This window comes from Lentinus tigrinus (assembly GCF_003813185.1).
Source record: "Lentinus tigrinus ALCF2SS1-7 unplaced genomic scaffold L226scaffold_27, whole genome shotgun sequence".
In the NCBI taxonomy this organism is placed as follows: domain Eukaryota; kingdom Fungi; phylum Basidiomycota; class Agaricomycetes; order Polyporales; family Polyporaceae; genus Lentinus; species Lentinus tigrinus.
The window spans coordinates 296595-320240 of record NW_027137936.1 but is presented as its reverse complement, the minus strand read 5'-3'; the positions used below and the strand labels follow the sequence as shown (position 1 = coordinate 320240).

The following is a 23646-nucleotide window of genomic DNA, read 5'->3' as shown; positions in this document are numbered from 1 at the left end:
AGGCACACACTATCGTTGTCGTTGTGGTAGCCACGGCCGACGTAGGTGGGTCGTATGCACCAAAGGATTGCTGATGGACTGTGAGACTGGTCGGTGGTGCTACGCGTCGTCTCAGCAATGGGTCGAAGCATATACCGCGGTACCGCACACTCGCGATACATGCATATAGTCAACTCACATTCGATAAACAACGCACACGTTTCGTTTCTTCAACGCGACTTGCCTCTCTGCGCTTGAAAGTTCGTCAGTTGCGGACACCTCGGGTCCGGAGCAAATCGATGCTGTGGATGAACGCACGAGAAGAAAGGCAACTTAAACACGTATGGGTGGTGGTGGTGGTGGTTCGAAGTCAAGATGGTAAGACCAAGTCAGAGACGTCCGCGATAGTTTGGCAGCAGCATGACGTCAGACGCGCATCCCGTCAAACTCAAGAGATCCCAATCGTACCAACGCACTACTACTAGACACAATTACAACAGATGAAGCTGCAACGAGTATGGTGTAGCATGCGTATTAAGACGACCTCTGTATATTCGGCTACGACCACAATGGAGATACAAATCTTGAGCTTGAAGCTTGACTAAGACTATTACATCCGCAGTTATCACGGACTTACGGGTCTCTGAGATATGTCCTGAAGAACAACTGCAAGGTTAGGAGATAGACATAGCCATGTGGCGACGGTTAACCAAACGTTGCGCTCATTCAATCCGCCAATAGCGGAAGTCTGACTCTGAGACTCTGAGATTTCCTCTCGTCTTTCGCACGCATTTGAAGTCTTCGCAGTCAACTCTATAGAGCGTCGACGACTACCGGAACTTGGGTGTTGTTAGCGCACCATGCTGGCCTATCGCTCAGCATGGAATAATTTCGTGGTGTGCGGGGTCGCGCACGCCGCGGCGGCGTTCCTTGACGGAGCGTCGCTTGGCGTAGTGCGGTCTTCCGATACACTATTGGTCCCGTGGCGCGAAGCCTGACGACTGCACCCCGGGATTCCCACCGACGCCAAAGCGAGGCACGACCGAGGCTAAAAAGCGGCGGGAGCAAGTCGTGGAACGAGACTCTTCGAACCCTCCGCGTTGCGCGCGCGATTTTGACGAGTCAATTTAGTGCGCGGGCACGTGACCTATCCTCTGCAAAGAATTCGCCACGAGGGGCAGTGACTTGGGCTTATAGCACCAGCTCTCGATTTTTTTCAATGTTCCGTCTTCTCTCTCGCCCTCTCCGCGCCTCCCCTCTCCTCCGCTCCCCACTGGTCAGAACGATGTCCGGCACTCCCGATTTCGTACGTGCACCCTAAGACCCCCTCTGACGGCGTCGGGCTCACTCCTGTCCACAGAACAAGGTGCTCTACGCACCGCTCGCGGAGGTCGACCCCGAGGTGCAGAACATCATCGACAAGGAGACATGGCGGCAGTTTTCGGGCCTTGAGCTCATCGCGTCCGAGGTGCGTCTCATCCACCCCTCTTCCGATGCGCTGGTGCTTATCTCCGCACCAGAACTTGACGAGCAGGGCTACGATGGAGGCCAACGGCTCCATCCTCACCAACAAGTACTCGGAGGGTCTCCCCAACGCCCGCTACTACGGTGGCAACGAGTACGTCGACGAGCTCGAGATCCTCTGTCAGAAGCGTGCCCTCCAGGCCTTCCACCTCGACCCCGCCAAGTGGGGCGTCAACGTCCAACCCTACTCCGGCAGTGTACGTAAACCCCGCACCCCTCGTCTGTCCGCATGTCATGCATAGTTGACTGATTGACATATGTGCAGACCGCAAAGTCAGTTGTTCTGATGAAGTCGTCCCACAACGCCTAGACTGACGGGATATGCAGCTTCGCGGCGCTCACCGCTCTCATCCAGCCTCAGGACCGCTTGATGGGTCTTGGTCTTCCCGATGGCGGCCACTTGACGCACGGCTACTACGTATGTTCTCCATCCCGTTGCGACGGTTCCCTTGCATCCATGTTGATCGACGTCAATTATAGACCGCGAAGAAGAAGATGACGGCTTCTTCCATTTACTTCCAATCGCTCCCGTACGGTCTTGACCCCGAGACGCAGCTCATCGACTACAAGAACCTCAAGTCGCTCGCCAAGATCTACAAGCCTCGTCTCATCATCTGCGGTGCCTCCGCGTACCCCCGTGACTGGGACTACAAGTCCCTCCGCGAGACCGCGGATGAGCACGGCGCCTTCCTCATGGCCGACATCGCGCACACAAGCGGTCTCGTCGCCGCTGGTGAGCTCGCGGATCCCTTCCAGTACTGCGACGTCGTCACCACCACGACGCACAAGACTCTCCGTGGCCCCCGTGCTGGTCTTATCTTCTTCCGCAAGGACTCGGAGAAGGCCAAGGACCTTGAGAAGCGCGTGAACGACGCTGTCTTCCCTGCATGCCAGGGTGGCCCTCACAACAACGTACGTTCACCCCTTTCGCACAGTACGATGTCTCTTCAAAGCAGAGGCTAACACGCGATCCGTCAGACCATCGCTGGTATCGCCACCGCCCTCCTCCAGGCGTGCCAGCCCACCTGGAAGGCGTACGCTAAGCAAGTCATCGCGAACGCGTCCACGCTCGGCGCGGAGCTCGTCGCGCGCGGCTACAAGCTCCAGACGTCCGGCACGGAGAACCATCTCGTCCTCTGGGACCTCCGCCCGCTCGGCCTCACGGGCAGCAAGCTCGAGAAGCTCTGCGACCTCGTCGGGATCACGATCAACAAAAACGCCGTCTCGGGCGACGCGTCCGCGCAGGTCCCCGGCGGCATCCGTCTCGGCACCGCCGCGCTCACCTCGCGCGACATGCTCGAGGCGGACATGAAGGTCGTCGCGGAGTTCCTCCACCGCGCCGTCCAGCTGGCGCTCGTCCTCCAGAAGGAGGCCGGCAGCAAGATGCTCAAGGACTTTGTCCGCGTCGCGACTACCCCTGAGGAGGGCAAGGTCGGCGCGCAGCAGGTCGCTGCCCTTCGCAACGAGGTTCGCGCCTTTGCGCGCAGGTGGCCGCTCCCCGGTGTCGACGTCTCGACGCTCACGCGCCCTGCTGGCATCGAGGAGGACGAGTAGACGCCCTCTTCTGTGCGTCTTCTTGTGCTTGTGAGCGGTGGTGGGTGTAGTGGAGAGGAGGGGATTGCTTGTATCATAATTGGCTTGACGCTTGGATGGCGATCCTGGGGGCCTGTCGAGCAGACGGGTAGGACCGACTCGGAGGACGCAGGTCGTAGAAGTAAAATAGTACGTCGGGTATTCAACATAATCCGGCCCTCCCAGACGTTCAACATCTCTGGGTCGCGACACATTACCATGTATTAGTAGATTCCACTCTATCATCCGGGCACGCAATGGCATCCTGCATGTATCTGGTGTACTACCGCGTCGACACGTTTGCCGAGCCTTGCGTAGCTTGTGCGAGTGCGAGGGACCTCTCCCTGCGTTACCCATCCATGAGATGAGCATACATATATTTAGCCTAAGGCGAAATTGACGAGGCTGATCGTGAAACCTGAAGCTTGAAGCTTTGAATCTCGATGTCTATTCCAAGACTTCGCACCATTGAAGGAGATGAAAGAGGATCCAATTCAACGAGAGGGCTGCGATTCTATCTATACAAAGAGCGCAAGATGGAGCGCGATTCCTAAGTTCGTACTTAGTGATGAGTGTCCATCGTATCGCCGTGTGGCGATCCGTTCCTCCTATCCAACAGGATCTCTGGAGGGGAGCCGACTCGCTAGTAGATGCGAGGTTTAAGGCGCGAAGTTGAGCGGGCGCGCGAAGCGGCGGCTCGGGTTGTGAGGGTGATGATCACGTCGGCGCAGGGCCATAGGCATGCGCATTCGGCGAGGCCTGTATGCCCCGTGGCCAGGACGAGAGGTGTTTATCGTCCAAAGGGAGCGACTACGGGCGGGGCGCCGGCCTGAGTGGTGGGATGATAGGACTAGCTCGGGAACTAGCCCGCAAGCTGAGTGCGTCTACAGCCCGAAGATCTTCTTCAGGCCGGACTTGGTGGTCTTCCGCTGCGCGGTGCGTCCGTTCGAGGGACGCAGCACCTGGCGTGCGTCCTCGTACATGTGGTAGGTGTCGCGTGGGGACTGGGTGGACGCGAAGAGCGCGAATGCGTTTGGGGAGGCGGGGCTGGTGGGGAAGAAGGCGTAGGCGGGGGAGTTCGCGGAGTAAGACATCGTGAGGAGGAGGTGAGGCTGATAAGGCTGATGAGGCTAGAGGAGGTCTCTGGATGGCGAGAGCACACTGGAGGAGCTGGCTCGTAATGAGGAACTCATGTTGAGAATCCCCCGCTTATATATCTCACGGAATGGAGGGATTGCGATGGATTGCGACCTGCGCGGATAGGCGTGGACGTGAAGTAGCGATGGGCGAAGCGAGAGCAGGTGCGCCCACAGAAACTTACCTTCTCAGGCAAGTGTTTGCCTCGCTGCAAACACTGGTACATAGCAGCGCGTAGGTAGGGTTCGTTGCCAAGTTACGAGGCACCCACAGTGAGAGAAAGAGCCAGTAACCTACACTAATCGAGGCGACAATGAGCAAGAGCAGAGAGAAGATATAAGCGCGCATGGGTGGTTATTTGGTTTCAGTGGCAGAACAAACAAAGCCACGTGGGTTTTCCTCTACTCACTGACAGACTTGCTCAGGACTTGCTTGCCTACTTACTCACTTCACTTCGAGTACTCGCGGATGCTACAAGCATGAGGTGTGCGATATATCTACTACCCCAAGTAAAAAGCGGATTACACCGATAGATTGGGTGCGGTCAAGCCATGCGGGGTGAATTTTAATAGACCTAGAAGGACAACCGCACCTCTCGCCCGTATTGCATACTTACCTCCCACCTACTGGTAGCTGAGGGGAGTGCTCATGTAACTGTGGCGTAATTGACCTTGTGGCCCAAGAGACCACGTAAGGCACTTTGTTTGTCGGCGGCCGTCGGTTTACGCAATCGCCTTGGCCTCCGACACCTGCTGTGGGCGCAGTCTTCGGAGCATACCTAAGTACATACGTGGAACCCCTGGACGTCTTCCTACTGACTGAGTGTCGGTGACAGTTTGGGTGAACTGCGCATTACTACCACGTATACTGACCATCTGCGGAGGCTGGAGACGGTCCGGGAAAGACGGCGTCCCCTCTCGGGCCGGATCCGAGATGAGGCTTTACAGGACTTGGCTCCGTTCTGAGATCTTGACTCTCAAACCTGGTCCAAGCTTGGTGAAGCAGGAAGATAGGCGGAGTCGATTGCTCAAGAACTGTGCAAAGTGGTTAAAGCACCAGCGCACTAGTTCGCAACAAGGTACTTATACGTTTGTGCGAGGCAGCAGAATAAACCTTGGCAGTCGGGCGTGGGAACCGACATATGCGAATCGTGCCTGAGTATATTCCATCTGCCGACCCCAAAGTCCCCTTGCCTTACTTACCACATCCATCTACCTGCTTCTCAACGTCGCGGACGACGACGCCGGCTCTGTCAACGCCGCACGCTGCGCCCAGTAGCCTGACTTGGACGACTTTGCTCATCTTCTCGCGCCGGGCGCTGCGCACTTCACTATAATAGCCGACCCGAGTCCGACACTCCTCACAACATCTTTGACCCCCACATCATGATCAAGCACAAGCACAAGAAGACGCCACAAGAAATCTACTGGGAGAGGAAACGGCGGGAGGAGGAAGAGCGGGACGCCAGTCTGCCGCCAGGGCTGATCAATCATGGCAACACCTGCTTCATGAACTCGACACTTCAGGGCGTACGTTCATCTCCGTTCGTTGCCCGGCAATAGGCTCTTGACATGCTGAACCTGTAGCTCATTGCGACCCGCCCACTCCACGATCTCGTTCACTTCCAATCTGTGCCGCAGTCACTGCAACCCGCGCAGGGCCCGTCAATCCTCGCTCGGAGATCGCCTCAGCTCACGAACGGACATGGTCGCGGAGGAGACAGCGAGATGGCGTGGACGGAGGGTATGCCGCTGGGAGATATCTTCACAACGATCATGAACAAGGCTTGGGACATCCAGGATGCTAAGCGGAGAGAGACTATGAGCCCAAAGTGAGTCCTCACTTCCTCCTTCCTAGCTATAGAATACGGACTCGCCGGGCATATACATCCAACGGCGTCGCCCGTGGAGTCCCCATTCCGCACAGGTGCCCGTTGGGCGGCCGTTCGTCTGCTCGCTGCACTCGTGCGCCCATTTCGAGCGTTCGGACCGCTGGTTTTTTTCTGGCTTTGCTGTGGCCGAGACTCTCCTTACACGCCTTTACTTAGCCTTGTCGAGTCTAAGTCGAGGAAAGCCTGGCACCTCACAGGCACCTCTGGGGGACCCGCTGACCTCCTGACCTCTCAGCCGGACATCGATATTCATGTGATGATGTCCTCCTGTGCTGTGCTAGATCGGCCATTGTGCTGCACGTTCAGCCTACTGTGGTCCGACGGCGGGGGGACTTACGCTATGTGTTCGGAGTTCTCGGCGATTATCCCCTGCCTGCTTTCATCGTGTTTTCTGTGCTTTGATGTTGACCGTACGGTCTTACAGGGAGATACTAACAACAATTGGCCGAAAGTACGACCAATACCTCGATTTCCGGCAGCAAGACGCACATGAGTTCTTGCGGCATATGCTTGATGCCATGCGCATGGAGGAACTTGACGTGAGTGTTTCCTCCAGCTGTGGATCAGAGAGATCCTAACGCGTCGAGCGAACAGATTATCAAGAAACGCCAGCCACCCCCTCCTAAGACAAAACGAAAGCGTAGCCACCGAGTGGCCGGACCTGCGCCCGCGACACCGCCATTACCGTCGCCTTCTCTCCATCCGCCAGATACACCGTCCCTACCACCCAGTTCGCCACGGCCGAACCATGACTCTACTCTGGCCCCCGAAGTGAAGGATGAAGACAAACTCGAGTCATTCGTCGATATGCTCTTTGGTGGGCAACTCGCGAGCATCCTCGTGTGCGAGAAGTGCAAGAAGGTCTCTGTGACATACGAGGACTTCAACGATCTCAGTCTGAGCATCAAACCCGAGGACTACGTCAAGGGGCGCAAGCGGGATCGAATCAAGAAGATCGCGCGCAAGCTGCGCATACGACCCCCTAGCTCTGCGCCAGGGCACGACAACGCAAATGGCAGCGGCCGGAAGTTCCGCGCGTCATCGGTGCCTGCGAGTCCGGTGCGGCGCAGCTCAGAGGTGGCGGCGCACGAAGAGGAGCCTCCCACGAGCGTGGATCCCAGGCGACGGAGCTTCGACCACCCGGGCGAGGATGACGAGGCGAAGGATGTAGTCAAGGACATGGCGAAGCTGGGCGCGTCCCCGTCAGGGCGGGCGTCGGCGATTGCAGAAGAAGACGACGAGGATGCAGTCGTGGAGGAGGTGAAGGCCGATGTCGCGGAGGAGGAGTCCAAGGCGGAGGACTGGACTGCTGTGGAAGTGGAGCCGGATGAGAAGGGGAAGGACAAGAAGGGCGACGCCTGGGGCAAGATCGCACGCAGGATCAGTGTCTCGATGAAGCTCAGTAAGGCCGCAGACCGGGAGCGGGACTCGCGTCCGTCAAGTCGTGCTAGTGAGCGTGGTCGTAAGCCTGAGATCAAGGATGCCTTTCGTGCCATGCGGGGTGGCGAGCCACGCTCTCCTCGCTCGACGTCCGTGGCACCCGGTGCGTCGGCGCGCGATCCGCCATCGGACGCGGGCGACGACGCAGGCCTTCCATCTCCTGTTGTGCCCGCATCTCCACGTATCTCCTCCCCTCTCATCCAAGAGAGCAGTAGGCCATCAAGCTCCCGCCGCTCGTCCACTAACCCGTTCAAGCAGCATCACCGACATCACCACCATGACCACCATGACAGGACTCCAGCGCGATCGCCAGCGCCACCGAAGATGTCAGAAGAGGAGAGCGCATACCTGCGGCGTGTGCTCGCAGACGTCCACCCTGTGACCGGGAATCCTTTGTCGATCCTCTCGCAGGCGTTCACTGGCGGCGCTAGCGCGGCGAACGGTACCGTGCTCGCGACGCAGGCGCTCTGGGCGAAGCTCGGTCACCTACCGGGCATCGAGGAGTGTTTGCGCATGTTCACTGCGGTGGAGATACTCGACGGAGAGAACATGGTTGGCTGCCACCGGTGCTGGAAGATCGCGAACGGGACGTACCAACCGCACGTACGCGAGAACGGCGACGTCGTGCCCAAGGAGGACAGCGAAAGCGAGTCGGACAGTGACGAGTCGTCGGGAAAGTCAGACCAGAGTGCTGCGCCGCCACCAGAGTCGATCCCGCTTCCAACGAGTCCACCAGGTCTGAGCGAGGCTGATGACAGCGGGCTGGTATCTTCGCCCGACTTGAGCCTGAGCAGCGGACGGGTCTCGCCTGCGTCGACATCGCTCGTCTCGACGGTGCACACGAACGGCTCGAGTGTAGCAGAGGACACGGCGTCCATCTCCTCAGCTCCCACCACCATGACAGCCCCTGCGTCGCCGGTTGCGCATATGCGCAAGGACAGTATCATGTCTCCAGAGGCGCCCACCTTCGGCGGACTGCCCATCCCTCAGATCTCCACGACCGAGGTCGACACGCCGGTTGGTCATCATGCTTCGGCGCCCGTGCTACCAAGCGACGAGCTCAACGGGACGTGGTCATCCACCCGTGCTGTCGTCGGTATCTCGCTCTCGGACGACTCGCTGCTCACGCCGAAGGGGCGCCGCCACGGGCGCTCAAAGGCCAAGAAGGACGGCGCCGAGGACAGCGGCTCGAGCTCAGAAGACGAGTTTGACGACTCGGCCAGCGACACGTCCGCAGCGACGTCGCTCTCCGATGGGTCTGCATCGCCGTCGGTCTCACCACGGTCCTCGGTCGAGAAGCTATCCGAGCTGCCCTTGCCTCTTACGTCGCCCAGGCTCGGGGAGAAGTCCGTCCGACGGCTGCAGGACAAGAAGATACCGCGGTCGAAGCAAGTGATCCAGCGGCGCATGTTCAAGCGGTACCTTATCAGCACGCCGCCGCCGATCCTCGTCATACATTTGAAGCGCTTCCAGCAGACGGGCAAACAGCACACAGTGTCGTTCTCGGGCGGGTTCAAGAAGCTGGACCAGTTCGTGAGCTTCCCGGAACACCTCGACATCGCTCCGTTCCTGGCGCCGAAGCGGGAGGACTTCACCCACGAGAAGGTCGAGAAGGAGAAGGGCAAGCATAAGCACCGTGAGCGGTGCATGTACCGGCTGTACGCGGTCGTAGTGCACATCGGTAACATGGTCCGTTTCTTCTCGCTGTTCTTTCCTGAATAATGTAGAGGCTGACAAGAGTACAATCATAGCTTGGCGGGCATTATGTCGCGTACACTGCGCTGCCTCATGACACGCCTGCACCTGCACCTGCACCTGCATCTGCCCCCGGTACCCCCGCTCCTGGGTCCGAGAAGCCGTTACCGCCCACACCAAGTACTCCTAGTCTCTCGGCGACCGAATCCCGCAGCAGCCAATCTGACAAACGAGAGCCGAGAAAGTGGGCTTACATCAGTGACACTGTCGTCCGGCTCACGACCCTGGAAGAGGTCCTCAAGGCGAAAGCGTACATATGCATGTACGAGCGTGTATGAACGCTCCTTCCGGTCACACGTTGCCTCGGACTCCTCTCGCTCTTTATTCGTTCCTATCACATTGTTGTCGTTCGATACCCGCTTGCATGCTCTCTCGCCCGCACTGCGTCCGTCCATATCTTGCATCCCCCACATCCTCGTCAGCCAGCACCTTTCGTAACTTCTTGCGTACACAGCGCCTGTGTTCCTATCCCATCGCAGCCACGTCTTGGACGATCCACACACCCCACATACACAATCGCTCATCGGGCATTACTCTAGCAGCAATGTATAGTATACCTAACTTATCCCATCTCGGCCCCCGCACGAGCACCACCACCGCGCATCTGTTAGAGTTCATCTGTAGGCTTGACGTTATACTTGTACCCTAGCACATCGCACGTCTATTGTCCAATCATCATTTCTCGTTGACCACGTACATAGCAATGAGTTCGAGAGATACTGCAACCTGCTTGCACGCCCGCGGCCCGGCACTGTACTAGTACTCACCATAGCTTACGCATCATCTGTATCATCCGTATCGTAATTGAGCTGCCTGCGCGAGTTCGTTGTCAAGCGTGTCAAGTCGTACTGCCAACTTTCCGCCGCTTCTCCGCAGCGGAGAATACAGTGAGTTGGCTTCAGGTCTGATGCAGAAGATCACCATTCGGTCCGAAGAAGAGGAAGTTGATGTCTTCACTCCCCTAGCCCCTAGCGTGCGGTCCTGCGGAAATAGGAGACAGCAACGTGCGTGATCTGGCCGAGGGGAGGCCCAAGAATCCAGGGGTCTCCGCAAGCTATCCAGAGGAGGGAGCTCCGTAACGGTGAGGGTAGCTTCTTCTTGAGATCGCTATTGCAACGGGAACGGCCCACGCATCCGGCAACTCCACTACCTTGCGATAGGTCGACGGTCTCATTGGCCCAACGCGGAGGGGTTTTTGGTGTCACCACGCGCAGCGCCTGCGTTTTCATTCGAAGGGGGTAACAGTATGCTACAAGACGTAATAACAGAACTTATGCGCTCCAGAGCACTTCGGACGCGCAAGATAAGTAAGAGGAGTAGCAAGTCCATCGCACTAGGTATGACTACTATGACTACCAACTAGCTAAGTATGCGTGTCCACGGTATCCGCAGCGATATGTGCAACTACTCTACTCAGCCCCTCTTCACTGCAGGCGGTTGATGGGGAAGCGGCTGCGGCGAACAGCCGCGGACCCGGTCGCGGCGGGGTCGAGGACGGAGAGGGACTCGAGGCCATCTGTCGCGCTCGCAGAGGAACCGCTCTGGCCGCTGGCATCGGTGGCGGTCGCCGCCGCCGAGTCTGTGGCAGCTGCAGAGTCGATTGCGGTAGCGGTAGCAGCGCTCGAGTCAGTCGCGGTCGCAGCGGACGAGTCAGTGGCCGTGGCTGCGCTCGAGTCCGTCGCAGTTGCGGCCGACGAATCGGTAGCGGTCGCAGCGGACGAATCGGTAGCGGTTGCGGCCGACGAGTCGGTGGCAGTCGCAGCGGACGAGTCGGTGGCAGTCGCAGCGGACGAGTCGGTGGCAGTCGCAGCGGACGAGTCGGTGGCAGTCGCAGCGGACGAGTCGGTAGCAGTCGCAGCGGAAGAGTCGGTAGCTGCGCCCGAGGCCGCACCAGCGGTGACAGTGACCGTGACGGTGGCCGCACAGTCAGTCGCAGAGGCGTTCGAGCCTGAGCCCTTGTTGCCCTTGCTGCCCTTGTGACCCTTACCGCCCTTCGAGCCCTTCGAGCCGGAGCCCGTTGAGTCAGTAGCGGTGGCCGCGGAAGAGTCAGTGGCAGTTACAGCGGAGGAGTCGGTGGCCGTCGCGGCGCTGCTGTCTGTCGCGGTGGCCCCGTTGCCGGTACCGTCGGTGGCACCACTACCACTAACATCCGTCGCAGTGCTACCGCTGGCATCCGTTGCAGTGGCACCGCTGCCGCTAGCATCTGTTGCAGTAGCACCACTTCCACTGGCATCCGTCGCGGTCGCAGCGGAGGTGTCGGTGGCCGTCGCAGCGCCAGTAGCAGCAGCGCTATCCGACGCCGCGCCCGAACCAGACGAGCCCGACGAACCAGACGACCCGGAGGACCCGGAGCCGTCGACACCGCCATCGACGCCAGCAGCGGACATGCGCGCCGCGGCATCGTCTGCGGAATCGCAGGTGAGGCTCGTGCCTGCCTTATTGACGAGCGGGAGGGCGAAGCACTGAGTGCCCCCGGAGCACGGGGTCACCTGGAACTTGCCGCCGGAGCACTGGGCAAAGCCGCCGGACACGCAGGCTTGGTCGCCGTCTGTTGTGAGGAAAGGTAGCGGTCAGCATCGTGTATGGAGGGTAAATGAAGGGCTGATGAGGATGGGCGGTAAGGGTAGCAGAGAGCTACTAGGGCAAAGGAAGAATGAGGAGGGTAGAGACGCGTACCATTGCACGACGAGTCCGCGGTGAGGGTCGCGAACTTTGCGTTCAGCTTCTGCGCGTCGAGCGCATTCTGCTTCTGGAAATCAGCAGGCGCAGCCTGGGAGAGCGCCGCGAGGGCGAGGAAGACGAGGGCAGAGAGCTTGGTCGAGAACATCGTGAACTTGGGCAAGTGCGGACGGGGAACGTCAAACAACGACGGACGGGGAACGTCAAACAACGACGGACGATGGACGAGTACTGGAACTGGTGGAAGAGCGAAGAGGACGTCTGTGGTAGCACACGAACGAATACGCAGGCGTGAAGCGGGAAGGCGACAGGGACAGTGGGGAGGAGCACCGGGCTCTGGGGGGCGTGAACAGAAAGGTGTTCTGACCCTCAGCAGGGAGGGGGAGGGCCGCAATATATAGAGTCGCTCCTTCTGCGCTCCATCGCGTGTCATCCGGGGTGCATTCCGTGCTTTGCGAATTCGCGCTTCCGTAACGCTTTCCGTTTGGGGGACAACAACAAAGGCGGCGTGAGTGCATCTGGGGGAGACGCCGCGACAAAGGGCGTTGCCAGACGTTGCTGCCCCCGTTGTCGAGGGACAGGCATCGCCGTTGGAGCAGGTGGAGCGGACATACCACAGACGCGCGTGCGGGTGCGGGCAAGCGTTCGCGTGCGCTCGTATATTGCTGTTCTGCGCCTCGCGTTTGTGTGTTATTCTTGCTTCATGCGGTGTGGGCTTGTGGTGCGTAACTAGAACCCCGATTGTTACTGTGAGCATCCGTGATGAATGATGTTGGTTTCTCAATGGCGTTCGACGCACCTCCACTGCTGCATGCTGCTGCGGAGATGCGCCTTCATCACACGGTGTGATAGTCCTCCCGAAGCTATATGTACTTAGCGGCTGTCGATCGAATTCCAACTTTGCACATCTCCATGCGCTATTGACTTCTATATGCGCGGATACAGTACTTGTACGGAGGCTGTTCGCTCGTTTGTGTAGTGGGCTGACCGGCCTTTGCGATCAAGAAGTAGTCTATGTATAACCTTGTGCCTGTGGCTCGAGGATTGCTGTTCGAGCAGACCCTGATGATCGACCTGGGCCCACTGAAATAACCGCGGCGGTACGACCCTAGAGTTGAACTCAAACTCACAATACAGCGCAACGCGGTGTGGGCTCGACAGACTTCCCGTGACAGCCCGGATGCGCTTGCACAGTAAGTCAGGATGCCATGCCTGCATGAACGTGTCGCCCATGTCAACGTGAGGCTGCTGGTGAAGGAAGACAGATCAACTACGCATTCTCATGTGCTGCTTGCAGATCGTTGGTACACACCGGGGTCACGAGTAGACTGCATCAATGAGGCTGGAAGAAGCCTTCGCACGGGATCGATTCGGATGCATAGCAACCCACGGGTCGGAGGCAGGGCCTGTTCACCAGAGGGCTGTGGTGAGCCACGAACACGGGCCTCTGATCGCAGGGATGCTAGAAGGCACATATCACATCCTCACATCTGGACCTTGATGATGGGCATGACTTATGCTCTCCTGTGAGATCATGGTCATCTCAATATCACCAACTCAGTGTCTAAGGGGCACCAGTCAGCGTTTGCCCAACCAGATTGATGTCAAGTCGACCGACCATAGAACACCGGCTATGCGATGAGATGTTTCACTCAGCCAGCGCATACACCCGGAATATGTCTTCCGCGGCACAAAAAGACGAACGAGAGAGACAACTGTTCGTCATTGCAGCCAACTCGGTACCTACAGAGCTCGTCAGTCACCGATGCGTGAACCAATCTGAGCACAAGATTACTGACCATCATCGTACAACACCACGAATACATCGCGAGGTAAACGAGGAAGCTCAAGAGTACGGCCCGGCAACCAGCCAGAGGCCGCCCCTCAACATGGCCGACAAGAGTGACAGACATGACTTGCCAATGCCTTGCCCGCGGGCGCAGCATGAGAAGGCGGAGGAGAGGTAAGCTGGGAAACTCACAGTGCAACGCGGACGTCACGATGCGCGAACAGTCTCCTGAGGCAGCGAATGAAAGCGAGTGAATGCGATTCCGTCTCCGTACACAAGCACTCCCATCTATGTCTACCACATTCCACCTCCGCAAGGACTCGACGCTTAGTGAGCGTGGTTCTTGTGGTGCTCTACAGGGTGAACAGGGATCAGCGACATGGCACGACACGCATGACGAAAGAACTCACTGAGGTGCACTGAACATCCCCACCCGCAACAAACGCGCCCCGCTCGTCAGCACCCGCATACACCCAGGAACAACAGCACAACGACGCACTCTGGTAGTCAATGGTGTACCCAAGACCGAAGATGGCGAGGATCGTGAAGAGGACGGGCGCCGCCGACGCGTTCTTGCCGTTGAAGAACCGCCCCTTGATGCCGCCCGCTGCCGTCGAGGGCGCAGGGCCCTTGGGGAGCTTGGAGTAGAAGTTCACGAGGGGTCCAAGGCCCGCGCCCGTGCCCGACGACTGCCATGTCCGGTCGTGGGGGGTCAGATAAAATGCTGGCGCGCTGGCAGACGCAGCGGGCGAACTGGGGACTCACGAGGATGGACGGGGTGGCGATTTTCGGGGGGACGAGGCCACCAAGCTGACGGCGGATGAGAGTTGGCTGCATGTTGGACGCGACCCGGCGTACGAGACAAGAGGTAGGACTGACGGTGAACTCGGAGGAGGTGCACTCTCTTGCTCTTCCCTCCTCGTCCGAACCGCCCGATATCCCGCACGTGTCCCGCTTTTACCCGATGTGCTTGTATGGGTATATTGACAACTTTCTGTCCCCAAAATATGCCCCGTGGCTGAGTTGGTTACAGCGTCCGACTGTTATGTCCTCCCTTGAGGTCTGTCATCGGAAGGTCGTGAGTTCGAGCCTCACCGGGGCAGTGTGTAAATGTGCCCTATATTGTTTTTTGACCAAGTAGTAGCTATATGCCAGCGAACTGCGTTTGTGTCACCCACTTTCGCTGCAGAGGCAAGCAACAAGAAAGCAATACATAGAGGTCAGGAACCTTATGACAAAGACCTGAGCACAAGCAGGGTATGTTCGTATGCCACGACTGTAAAGAACGTGGCGACAACCAACTTGTCCCTACTTCCTACGTATCGACGGGAACATAAGGCTCGGCCACGGACTGGATGGAGACGGCATCTATGCTGCCGATGAAGATCACCGCCGTGACCCGCCGTGTACTTTACACTCTTTCCGATGCTCCGGCCAATGTGCGCGCTGGCATGTAGAGTTACAATACCTGCATATCATAGTTCAGCTCGAGCGCACACAATGATGAAGTTTGGGGCCACATACCAAGCTTGCTTGCACCCTCTGCACCGTTTGATTAAGGCCGTCGTGTCCCCACACCAGGTGCACTGGAGCAGCGCTACCAGCCCAGGACCGAGCTGCACGCGCCCGTTCGACTCGCTCGCACGGCAGCAACACCGTAACGGTCCATGCAATAGAGCATGGATGCTCGTCGCTGCGGCATTTCCCCACCACACTGTACTATCCGAGTTTCCAGGCTCCATTTGACCTTCCCCTGGATTATCACCCTCAGTGTTCTCAAGGACGCGGTCGGACTTTTGCGGGTACTTGATAGATGCGCGGATCATATGGTCTTGTTCGTGGAAATTGGTGAGGAAGTCGCCCCATTTCTCGAGGCCTCGGGGATAGTGCTGGACGAACAGCCTATTCCCCGCTCGTATGGGATTATCGCCGACCTCAATACCGAGCTCCTTGAGAGCGGCCAAGGAGCGGTCGAGGACGCGCAGGATGGGCTGCAGATTGAACGTGCCGTCAGCGCAACCTTCCATATGAACGACAGGCTAGAGAAGCAGAAGGTACCTGAATCGATGCAAGGTCTTCACCGAGCGACGGTCCACGCAGGATAAGCGTCATGCACATGCAGAGGTCCGCGACATGCGGCAAGTCCTGCGAGTCCTTCGGAGCCTCCTTTATGAACTGATGCGCGTAGTCGAGACCGACCCGGAGCCAGCCCCTGCCAACCCGCAACCGCTGCAGCTCAGTCGCATTCGCTCCAAGCAAGATCGCACATCCCTTCTGATAGGAGAGGTCCAGCCCACGGAGCAGAAGTCGTCTCTTCAGATGTGGAGTAAGGTCCTGCAGTTCCAGCCCTGCGAGGACAGTCTGCAACGCCCATTCGAGGTGTGAGGCATTCTCACTAAGGACGACGTGGGCATACGCATGCGCCGGCTCCCAGTGCAGGATCTGATGAGCGTGTTCGGCCACGATGTCCGAGTCCGACGGGTTGGATAGCACACCGCGCTCCAGGATCAGCACGTCTCCCTTGTCCCGATACCGGCAGTCCTTCTTCATCACCACCATGACGGCCTCCTGCAGCAGCGTGTCCCAACTATCGGTGTGTGCAAGCTTCTCGTTTCCGGCGAGACCTTCAAGCTGGATGTCGTCGTAGATAAGTCGACCTTGCATCACGAGGTCAGCCAACTTCACTCCGAATTGCCAGACGTCGCCCTCTGCGACCAGGTCCTGCACTAACGTCAGCATCTCCCGCGTGCACCGTCTAGACTCTGCGATCTCACCCCCTGGAGGCAATCTGTCATCCGCAATCGTGTGAAGAGGGAACTGTGTGGCCGTCGAGTCTGGCTCGGTGGATACGTCCGGGCAAAGGCGACCGAACGCCCAGATGGCGACGCAGCGGAGGCCGATATTCCGGCTCTTGATCAACATAGTTAGGAACTCGAGGACGGGTGTCACGGGCTTGAGTCCGGTCGTCGTGCAGGACAGCGCGCAGCTGATGAGAAGCGGGAAGGCATGCACCATAGATGCGTGTGGGACGTGGGGTTTGGGGAAGTGTTCCAGAATGTGTGTCGCGAGAACGGTCGCAGGCAGAGCTGTGTTGAACACTGTGTTCGGTATCGCTGGAGGGGTATCGGAAAACGTGACAGCGTCCAGGCAGTGGTACAGCGCCATGATGATGAAGGTGGACGTCATGTGCGAGTCCGAACGCCACGTCTGGTTCTGATATGGGCGGACGAACATGCTTGAGATTGTGCGCAGAATCTCGACCTTCACCGTCTTGTCGCCGTGGTGCGCCAGGAGTGTGAAGAGCTGAGTCCACAACGAGCTACACACATCGGTGTTGACAAGGGGCAGAGTTCGCTCTAGTATACCTGCTCGTGACACACACGTCCTCCTCAGCACTGCACGAATCAAACTTTGGCCAATTCACTTACCCCGCTGGAGTAACCCCCGCGCCAAGGCTGCATCTGCACAAATTGCGACCCAGACACGCACGACAGCACCCGCCATGAACCAGTCGTCGTGCTCGAGCTCGTGAGTGTTGTCAGCGATCATATTCAACCTCTCCGCGATGTCTGATAGGCGACGATGGACCTTTCTCAGACCCTTCCGGCATTGGAGCCCTGGCAAGGCAAGTATGAGCAGAGTCCATGCATCAAACCATTCAGTTAATTACTGCTCACGGCAAAGTGAAAGGGAGTGACATATTGCATTGAACAGCTGATCCGAGTCGATGCCTGTCGTCGTGGAGCGGGCGTGAGCACATCCGTCATGGGCATGAGCACTGGCAGTAGAACAGTAGTTGTCTGAAGGAGGCATTTTGGTTCGTGAGCTGAGGGGACAGCGGAAACGGAACCTGGAACGAGTTGCGGTGGACTTTGAAACATAATAGGGCTGCTCAATTCTTCGAGCTCAGTTCACTTTGCGCTCAGCTCACTTGAGAGCACCCTTAGCCGAGGCTAGCCGGGTGATCGGTGGCAATGGTTCTGCAGACGGCGCTTAGTGCGAGAGAGTGAGCAGCGTTCTTCCAAGCTCATTGCAAGGAGCTGTCCTTGACCAATCCTCTTGATACTTCTATGGCGCAACGAAAATTCGGTCTGCTTGCTGTCGATACCCCACAAGTCCCTATTCGATGGCAGGAAGGCGGCGGGACAAGGTTTGTCGAGGGACAGGACCAACAGGCGCTGAATCACCCCGTTGACCGGCTAGTATCGGCTAAGGGTGCTCTCAAGTGAGCTGAGCGCAAAGTGAACTGAGCTCGAAGAATTGAGCAGCCCTAATGCCGATATAACACCCGTCGCCGCTACCGCAGCTTCCCGAGAGCGAGACGGAACAGGGCTTGATTTCAATTTCTGACTCCTGTGCTTCTTTCTTGACTGAAGGCCCGCACGGAGACGTAGAACGTATAGCCGGTGACATACCTGACAGCGAGCGCACGGTGTGTTCGATCTTCGAGGGATTCGTGGCATAACTAAATTGGGGAAAGACCCTTGCGTCATGCTCAAGATATGCATACTGTACCAACCACGGATATTCGTACAAGTCCTTCGATAGTCGAGTTCACATAGGAGATCGGTGTGAGAAACCCGGCGCTTGACTGAGATCTTGACGAAGTCGAGGTCGAAGTCGAGCGGTCGGGAAACACGAGAGTCGTTCAGACACGAGCGAGTGAGTAGGGAAAGTCGTCGTATCAAGAAGACTGGGGACTCGTCCCCGAAACTACAGGCTCTATATACATGTGGAAACATAGCAAACCGAATCTAGTACAGAACATCATAGAACCTGAGGGAATATACAGTACAAAGAGAGAAAGAGAGAAAGAGAAACAAAGACGATAGTCTAGGTGAAGACAAGTGAAAAGATCTACGTCATCTCGAGCCTCGAGACTACGAGATCGGAATCTGGGCGGTAGTGCCAGATATGGCTATCTTGACGCCGGCACCCTTACATTCGCCCTCTAGGGCTTGCGTAAGTAAGTCCTACTCGCCGGCTCAAACTAGCCACTCACGGGTCATCATCGAAGCTGAGGAAGCCTTCCTCCTCCTCCTCCAGCTGATCCACCTCCATGTCCTGCGACGAGCCTTGAACGAACTCCGCAGGCTGCGGTTCTCCCGGTTCCGCAGCATAGTCTAGAGGTAGTCCGTAGTCACGGAAGGTTGTCGTCAGGAACTCAAGAAAGGTACGTTCAGAGTTGGGACTAAGACACTCACGAGGAGGCTCTTCGGCGGTCTGATCACGCCCCAGCCCTCCACGAGCCCGCTTATCGTGCCCGCGTCCGCCGCGACGTCCCCGCTTCCGGGATCCAGCCTTGCCAGACCCCTCGGCCTTGGGGTTCACGCGATCCGCGAGAGGTCTCGCGCGATCGCGGCGCCGGTAGCTTCATCCTCGGTAAGTAGTCCTGTCCGGGCGGGCCCCACCGCCTCTCGCCCGCTGCAAGTCGACCTGGAGCTGACCAACCGTCTTGATCAGGTCGAACGCCTGCGTCTGCGCGTTCATGTTCATCGTCAGAAGAAGCCCGAACGCGTCCGAAGTCATGGTGACTCCGGGCCCCATAGCAGGAACCTGCGGCTGGCCAGTAGCCCTCGCGAGGAGGTCAGGATAGTCGCTCGGAACCGGAGCGAACTTTTCCTTGACCTTGAAGACCTCGACATACCCGGGCGGCGGGTTGCCAGGATAAGGACCGCACCCGTTCGCCCATGCAAGACACGCCCGGGCATAACGCTCCCACTTCACAGCGTCGTCGGCGTTGTACTTGTGAGACATATCAGGAGAATGAGAGGTAAGTCGAGTCTGACGATGCGAGTGATTCGTCGGAAGAGCGTGCTGCTGCTGATCCATACGCTCCTCAGACAACGTGTATATATCCTCCCTCGCCCTGCAAGCTCTCCGCTTGTGACGCCTGCGTCGACGCGTACGCGTCCCTGTGCCACTGGTGGCAACGCCAATTGCAATACTGGGTGGCACAAGCATCATGCCGACTTTCATTTCCGGGAGCTCATGTTCAGATAAGTGATCGCGATTATCTTTCCGCTCCTGCAACTGACGAATCCCTGAGATCCCAAGAGCCTCATAATATTCCGTCAACGCCTGCAAGTGCTTAATGTCCTGGTAGGGTACCCAGGTAACATCACCCGTCGACCACTGCACCTCAAACTCAGCTCCTGCGCCCTTACCGACATGTGACAAAATCCGGTCGACCGCCCACTCTCGTGGATGTTCACCGAAACCAGGCAGCTGGTGGAACTGTCGTCCCGGAAACCAACGATCATCATTGGGAAAATGCGGCCGCAACAAAGACGCATGGAACGCAGTACTGATGCCTCGTGCCCAGAGCTCATCTGATAGATCCAACTGGTACGTCGCGCCCTCCGTCAGAACCTTCGTGATTTTGAACGGCCCCAGATACTTGGGTACTAACTTCCGCGCTCGTCCCTTCGGCAGACTCAGGTTCTTTGTCGACAGGTACACGAGATCGCCTTCAAGGAACCCAGCAGGCCTCCGATGGCGATTAGCCTGGAGCACCTGCCCGACCCGAGCGGCGATGATGGCGTCATGGGCGGCCATGATAGCCTCCTTCATGCGCTGCGCAAAGGCCCTCACTCCGGGGTACTCGGACTCACTCGACCAGACGAGCGTGCGAGGCATTTGCCCATAGTTCAGGAAGAACGGTGAGAATCCGGTCATGTCTGACCGGGCCGTATTCATTGCTAATTCGATCGCGGGTAGCTTTCGGACCCAATCCTTCTGATCGGGCCGCACGCATTGTCGCAGCATCTGCGTCATCGTGCGGTTCGCACGCTCCGTGGCCCCGTCCGTCTGCGGGTGATAAGACGAAGACAAACGAAGCTCGGTGCCTAGCAACTCGTGCAGACGGCGCCAGAACGTGCTAGTAAACAGCGTGTCCCGGTCGCTGATAATTCGTTCCGGTAAGCCATGCAGTTTATACACGTGCTCGAACACTACCTCCGCGATCTCAACCGCTCCATAGGTCTGTCTCGTAGGTACTAGATGTACCATAGATGTTAGCTGATCAATAATAACGCAAATCATGTCAAACGAGCCATGACGGTTATCCGATGCTGGAAGAGGCCCCACAAAGTCGATTCCGATGTACTGCCAAGGCCGCCTAGGTACAGGCATTGAACGTAACATCCCCATAGGCCGGGTAGTAGCCGACTTCGTGGTCGCGCACACCCCGCAAGTCCTACAGTAAGCCGCGACATCTTGTACCATCTCTGGCCACCAAACTTCGCCTCGCAGATAGTCAAGTGTCTTCCGAGCTCCGAGATGTGCAAGAATCGAATGAGCATGCTTCAAGAGAACCTCGCGAGCCTTCCGCGTCCCAATCAGTACGTCCGGTATACATAATTGATAGCTCTCATTATGTTCTTGGTATAGAAGACCATCCACGTACTTGAAGTGATGGAACTGGTCCGGGGCCTCGACGATGCGCTTGAAGAAAGCATCTTCTGCATACCGTCCGCGCAGACAGCCCGGCATCTCCATTCCAAGCTCGCTTGCGCTCGAAACAACACTATCCGGCACCTTCGGAGAGCTGTTCCCAACTAGCTCGCCGTCCTGAGGTTGCTCAAGTGAGGATGCAAGCTCCTCATGCTCGGGTGCGTCCTCGTCACCCTCTTCTGATGCTGACACCAGTACCTCAGGCTCTGTAACTACCGGTCGCTTCGTCCGCCGCTCAGTGTCATCGTACGCGCCCTCCGGCTTCGGGTTTGACGCAATACGAGCCGACCTGCGAGGAGAGAAGTCCAGAACGGCCGCTGCACCGGTGTACACCGGTCGAAGCACATCCAAACCCTTCGCCATCTGCGGCATCCCCGCACCGTCATCACCCACATATTCCGAGCTGGCACGCTCAATTCCAAGAGGTTCGTCGCTGTATATACGAGATAACGCATCTGCTAACACATTTGTCTCGCCCGGAATGTAATGAATGGAGAACCTGAACTCATTAAGCACATCCATCCATCGATGCTGACGAGGCGACAGGTTTTTCTGCCCCATGAGGTACTCCAACGCCTTATGATCTGTACAGATCCGAAACGTTGTTCCATACAGGAGAGGCCGAAACCGCTTGAGCGACTCGACGATAGCCAGCAACTCCTGCTCATGAACAGGGTAGTTCTGCTGGGCTGAATTGAACTTACCAGACCAAAAGGTGACCACCTTTGATGTCCGGAGATCATCGCCCTGACTAATGTACCCACTAGCCCCGGTCAAAGACGCGTCCGTGACGAGGTTAATAGCAGGTGCGCCCTCCGAGTATTCGAGTGCGACCCGCCGGCTGTTCCTCCACTTATGCACTGTCTCTTTGACTTGATCGAACGCACGCTGGTGAGTCGGAGTCCACTTCCAAGGCTTCGCAGCCCCTGTCAGAGGTGCTAAAACTCCCATAGGAATCCGAATACCCTCGCAATCCGGTGCAAGAAACCCTACGGCCCCAAGAAAGCTACTAAGCAAGCTCTTGTTGGTAGGTACTTTCCAGTTCACAACGGAGTCGACTTTATGAGGGTCCATGCCAATGCCCTTTTCGTCGACTATATGCCCTAGGATTTTCAGCTTCTCAGCAAAAAACTGCATCTTGTCGGCCCCGAGGAAGAACTTCTCGCGGCGCAGAACATCAAACACGAGTCGTACGTGCCTCATGTGGTCTTCTATCGTGTCTGAATAGATGACAATATCGTCTAGATACACGTCCATGAAGACCCCAATATATTCCGCAAATATATGGTTCATGACAGTCTGGTATGTCGTCGGACCGTTGATATCTCCCTGCTGTAGTACGAGGCTAACCATTGTCCCGTCAGGCGTCGTGAACAGAGTCCGCGGCACATGCTCCGGGACCACACGAATCTGCTCGTATGCATCCTTCCCGTCAATCAAACTCCGGTACTTATGCTTGACTACATTTCGCAGAATACCATCGATATCCGGGAGTGGTGCGGCCATCTTGTGAGTATTAGCATTCTGTTGCCGCTTGTCTACTACTGTTCGCAATCGCAGAATCCCGTCTTCGCGCGCAGGTTTTGGGATCATCAACATAGGCGATGCGTTCACTCCGGACGCCAATTGCCATCTCCCGCTATCGACGTACGCCGCCTTCTTTTCTTGCCACAGCGGCTTGAGCGCGTCCGGACACTTGGACGGCCTCCACGCGTAGACCTTGGACTCGTCGATCAACGGGATCGTATGATTTACGTCTCGGAGCGGCGGGAGCGCAGCCTTGGCCCCGTCTTGACACAAGTCTTGTGCATCTCGCCTCAACTCCGCCCGCAGCTTCTCGAGCTCGTCCTCCAGCAACTCGACGGCCGCGAATGCAAGAACAACTGTCTCTTCGCCCTGGATCTCGACTGGCTCATCTGACCCGATGGATATCCGCGTCGGATTCATGCCGAGGGCTACCTTATGCTGGAATATAAACAGTGTGCCCAGGATCATATCGTACGTGTCCAGATTGACCACGTCGAACCTCCTTCTTGTGCTAATCGTCTGGTACTTGAAATCGACGTTCACGCAACAATTGACCTTCGATCGAGACCCATGAACTGCAAGCTGGACAGGTATAGGTTTTGCTAACACCTCCTGTTCCAGCTTCAACTGATCTACAACTGTAGTGGAGATAAAGTCGGCCATTGACCCCGTGTCAAGTAGTGCTCTCAACGTCTGGCCGTTTACCTCGACATGGACCACAATCAATCTCGGAATTTTGCGACTGAAGTCTCTGGTGCGCATCGCGTTTCTCTCGATTGCTGGAACTGAATCGTCATCCGGAGGTGCTGCCTTCTTGTTCTTTTTGCCAGGCTTTCCGCCCGTCCGGACACCTCCTAACATCAAGCTCTGTCGCCGCTGCCGCTGGCTTGCCACTGAG

The 23646-nt window shown here is 57.4% G+C and overlaps 10 protein-coding genes and 1 non-coding gene across 11 annotated transcripts; 3 read left to right on the top strand and 8 right to left on the bottom strand.

Moving 5' to 3' along the window:
* Positions 1-1234: 1234 nt before the first annotated feature.
* L226DRAFT_615303 (glycine hydroxymethyltransferase) lies at positions 1235-3236 on the top strand. Its single transcript, XM_067686758.1, has 7 exons — positions 1235-1285; positions 1340-1447; positions 1500-1700; positions 1769-1776; positions 1831-1921; positions 1984-2415; positions 2482-3236. The coding sequence occupies exons 1-7, from the start codon at positions 1265-1267 to the stop codon at positions 3055-3057; spliced, it is 1437 nt and encodes a 478-aa protein (XP_067532368.1). The 5' UTR covers positions 1235-1264; the 3' UTR covers positions 3058-3236.
* A 545-nt stretch (positions 3237-3781) lies between these two features.
* L226DRAFT_537789 (uncharacterized protein) lies at positions 3782-4179 on the bottom strand. Its single transcript, XM_067681377.1, has one exon. It carries the CDS (start codon positions 4167-4169, stop codon positions 3960-3962), a length of 210 nt encoding a protein of 69 aa, XP_067532367.1. The 5' UTR covers positions 4170-4179; the 3' UTR covers positions 3782-3959.
* Positions 4180-5597: 1418 nt separating this feature from the next.
* L226DRAFT_525156 (cysteine proteinase) lies at positions 5598-9576 on the top strand (the record flags this gene model as incomplete). Its single annotated transcript, XM_067678948.1, has 5 exons — positions 5598-5741; positions 5799-6043; positions 6528-6642; positions 6698-9232; positions 9295-9576. The coding sequence occupies 5 exons, from the start codon at positions 5598-5600 to the stop codon at positions 9574-9576; spliced, it is 3321 nt and encodes a 1106-aa protein (XP_067532366.1).
* A 2082-nt stretch (positions 9577-11658) lies between these two features.
* Positions 11659-12125, bottom strand: L226DRAFT_468079 (uncharacterized protein; the record flags this gene model as incomplete). The annotated part of the gene is made up of 2 exons (XM_067676114.1): positions 11659-11846; positions 11975-12125. Coding segments are annotated over 2 exons (339 nt in total), but the record flags the coding sequence as incomplete, so codon positions are not given.
* Positions 12126-14137: 2012 nt separating this feature from the next.
* L226DRAFT_468100 (uncharacterized protein) lies at positions 14138-14603 on the bottom strand (the record flags this gene model as incomplete). Its single annotated transcript, XM_067676115.1, has 2 exons — positions 14138-14455; positions 14532-14603. The coding sequence occupies 2 exons, from the start codon at positions 14601-14603 to the stop codon at positions 14138-14140; spliced, it is 390 nt and encodes a 129-aa protein (XP_067532364.1).
* A 171-nt stretch (positions 14604-14774) lies between these two features.
* On the top strand, positions 14775-14869 carry L226DRAFT_t205. Its single transcript has one exon. It is a non-coding gene; the product is annotated as a tRNA-Asn (tRNA).
* A 201-nt stretch (positions 14870-15070) lies between these two features.
* On the bottom strand, positions 15071-17623 carry L226DRAFT_615299 (uncharacterized protein). Its single transcript, XM_067686757.1, has 5 exons — positions 17444-17623; positions 17195-17383; positions 15825-17131; positions 15291-15757; positions 15071-15234 (listed from the first exon to the last, which is right to left on the bottom strand). The coding sequence occupies exons 1-5, from the start codon at positions 17577-17579 to the stop codon at positions 15153-15155; spliced, it is 2181 nt and encodes a 726-aa protein (XP_067532363.1). The 5' UTR covers positions 17580-17623; the 3' UTR covers positions 15071-15152.
* Positions 17624-19796: 2173 nt separating this feature from the next.
* On the bottom strand, positions 19797-20123 carry L226DRAFT_436195 (uncharacterized protein; the record flags this gene model as incomplete). Its single annotated transcript, XM_067674759.1, has 1 exon — positions 19797-20123. A coding segment is annotated over one exon (327 nt), but the record flags the coding sequence as incomplete, so codon positions are not given.
* A 96-nt stretch (positions 20124-20219) lies between these two features.
* Positions 20220-20534, bottom strand: L226DRAFT_467926 (uncharacterized protein; the record flags this gene model as incomplete). The annotated part of the gene is made up of 1 exon (XM_067676099.1): positions 20220-20534. A coding segment is annotated over one exon (315 nt), but the record flags the coding sequence as incomplete, so codon positions are not given.
* A 465-nt stretch (positions 20535-20999) lies between these two features.
* On the bottom strand, positions 21000-21284 carry L226DRAFT_426701 (uncharacterized protein; the record flags this gene model as incomplete). Its single annotated transcript, XM_067674653.1, has 1 exon — positions 21000-21284. A coding segment is annotated over one exon (285 nt), but the record flags the coding sequence as incomplete, so codon positions are not given.
* Positions 21285-22865: 1581 nt separating this feature from the next.
* L226DRAFT_468051 (uncharacterized protein) lies at positions 22866-23609 on the bottom strand (the record flags this gene model as incomplete). The annotated part of the gene is made up of 1 exon (XM_067676111.1): positions 22866-23609. A coding segment is annotated over one exon (744 nt), but the record flags the coding sequence as incomplete, so codon positions are not given.
* Between the last annotated feature and the right edge of the window lie 37 nt (positions 23610-23646).

What these genes read in the sequence shown, in the direction of transcription:
- L226DRAFT_615299 (XM_067686757.1), bottom strand. Translation starts at nt 17,579, where the DNA reads ATGCCTCCTTCAGACAACTACTGTTCTACTGCCAGTGCTCATGCCCAT. An exon ending in TCACTCCCTTTCACTTTGCC is followed by an intron (nt 17,384 to 17,443) that starts GTGAGCAGTAAT and finishes TTGCCTTGCCAG; the next exon opens with GGCTCCAATGCCGGAAGGGT. An exon ending in GCGGGGGTTACTCCAGCGGG is followed by an intron (nt 17,132 to 17,194) that starts GTAAGTGAATTG and finishes TGTCACGAGCAG; the next exon opens with GTATACTAGAGCGAACTCTG.
- L226DRAFT_615303 (XM_067686758.1), top strand. Translation starts at nt 1,265, where the DNA reads ATGTCCGGCACTCCCGATTTC. An exon ending in TTGAGCTCATCGCGTCCGAG is followed by an intron (nt 1,448 to 1,499) that starts GTGCGTCTCATC and finishes TCTCCGCACCAG; the next exon opens with AACTTGACGAGCAGGGCTAC. An exon ending in ACTTGACGCACGGCTACTAC is followed by an intron (nt 1,922 to 1,983) that starts GTATGTTCTCCA and finishes CGTCAATTATAG; the next exon opens with ACCGCGAAGAAGAAGATGAC.
- L226DRAFT_537789 (XM_067681377.1), bottom strand. Translation starts at nt 4,169, where the DNA reads ATGTCTTACTCCGCGAACTCCCCCGCCTACGCCTTCTTCCCCACCAGC.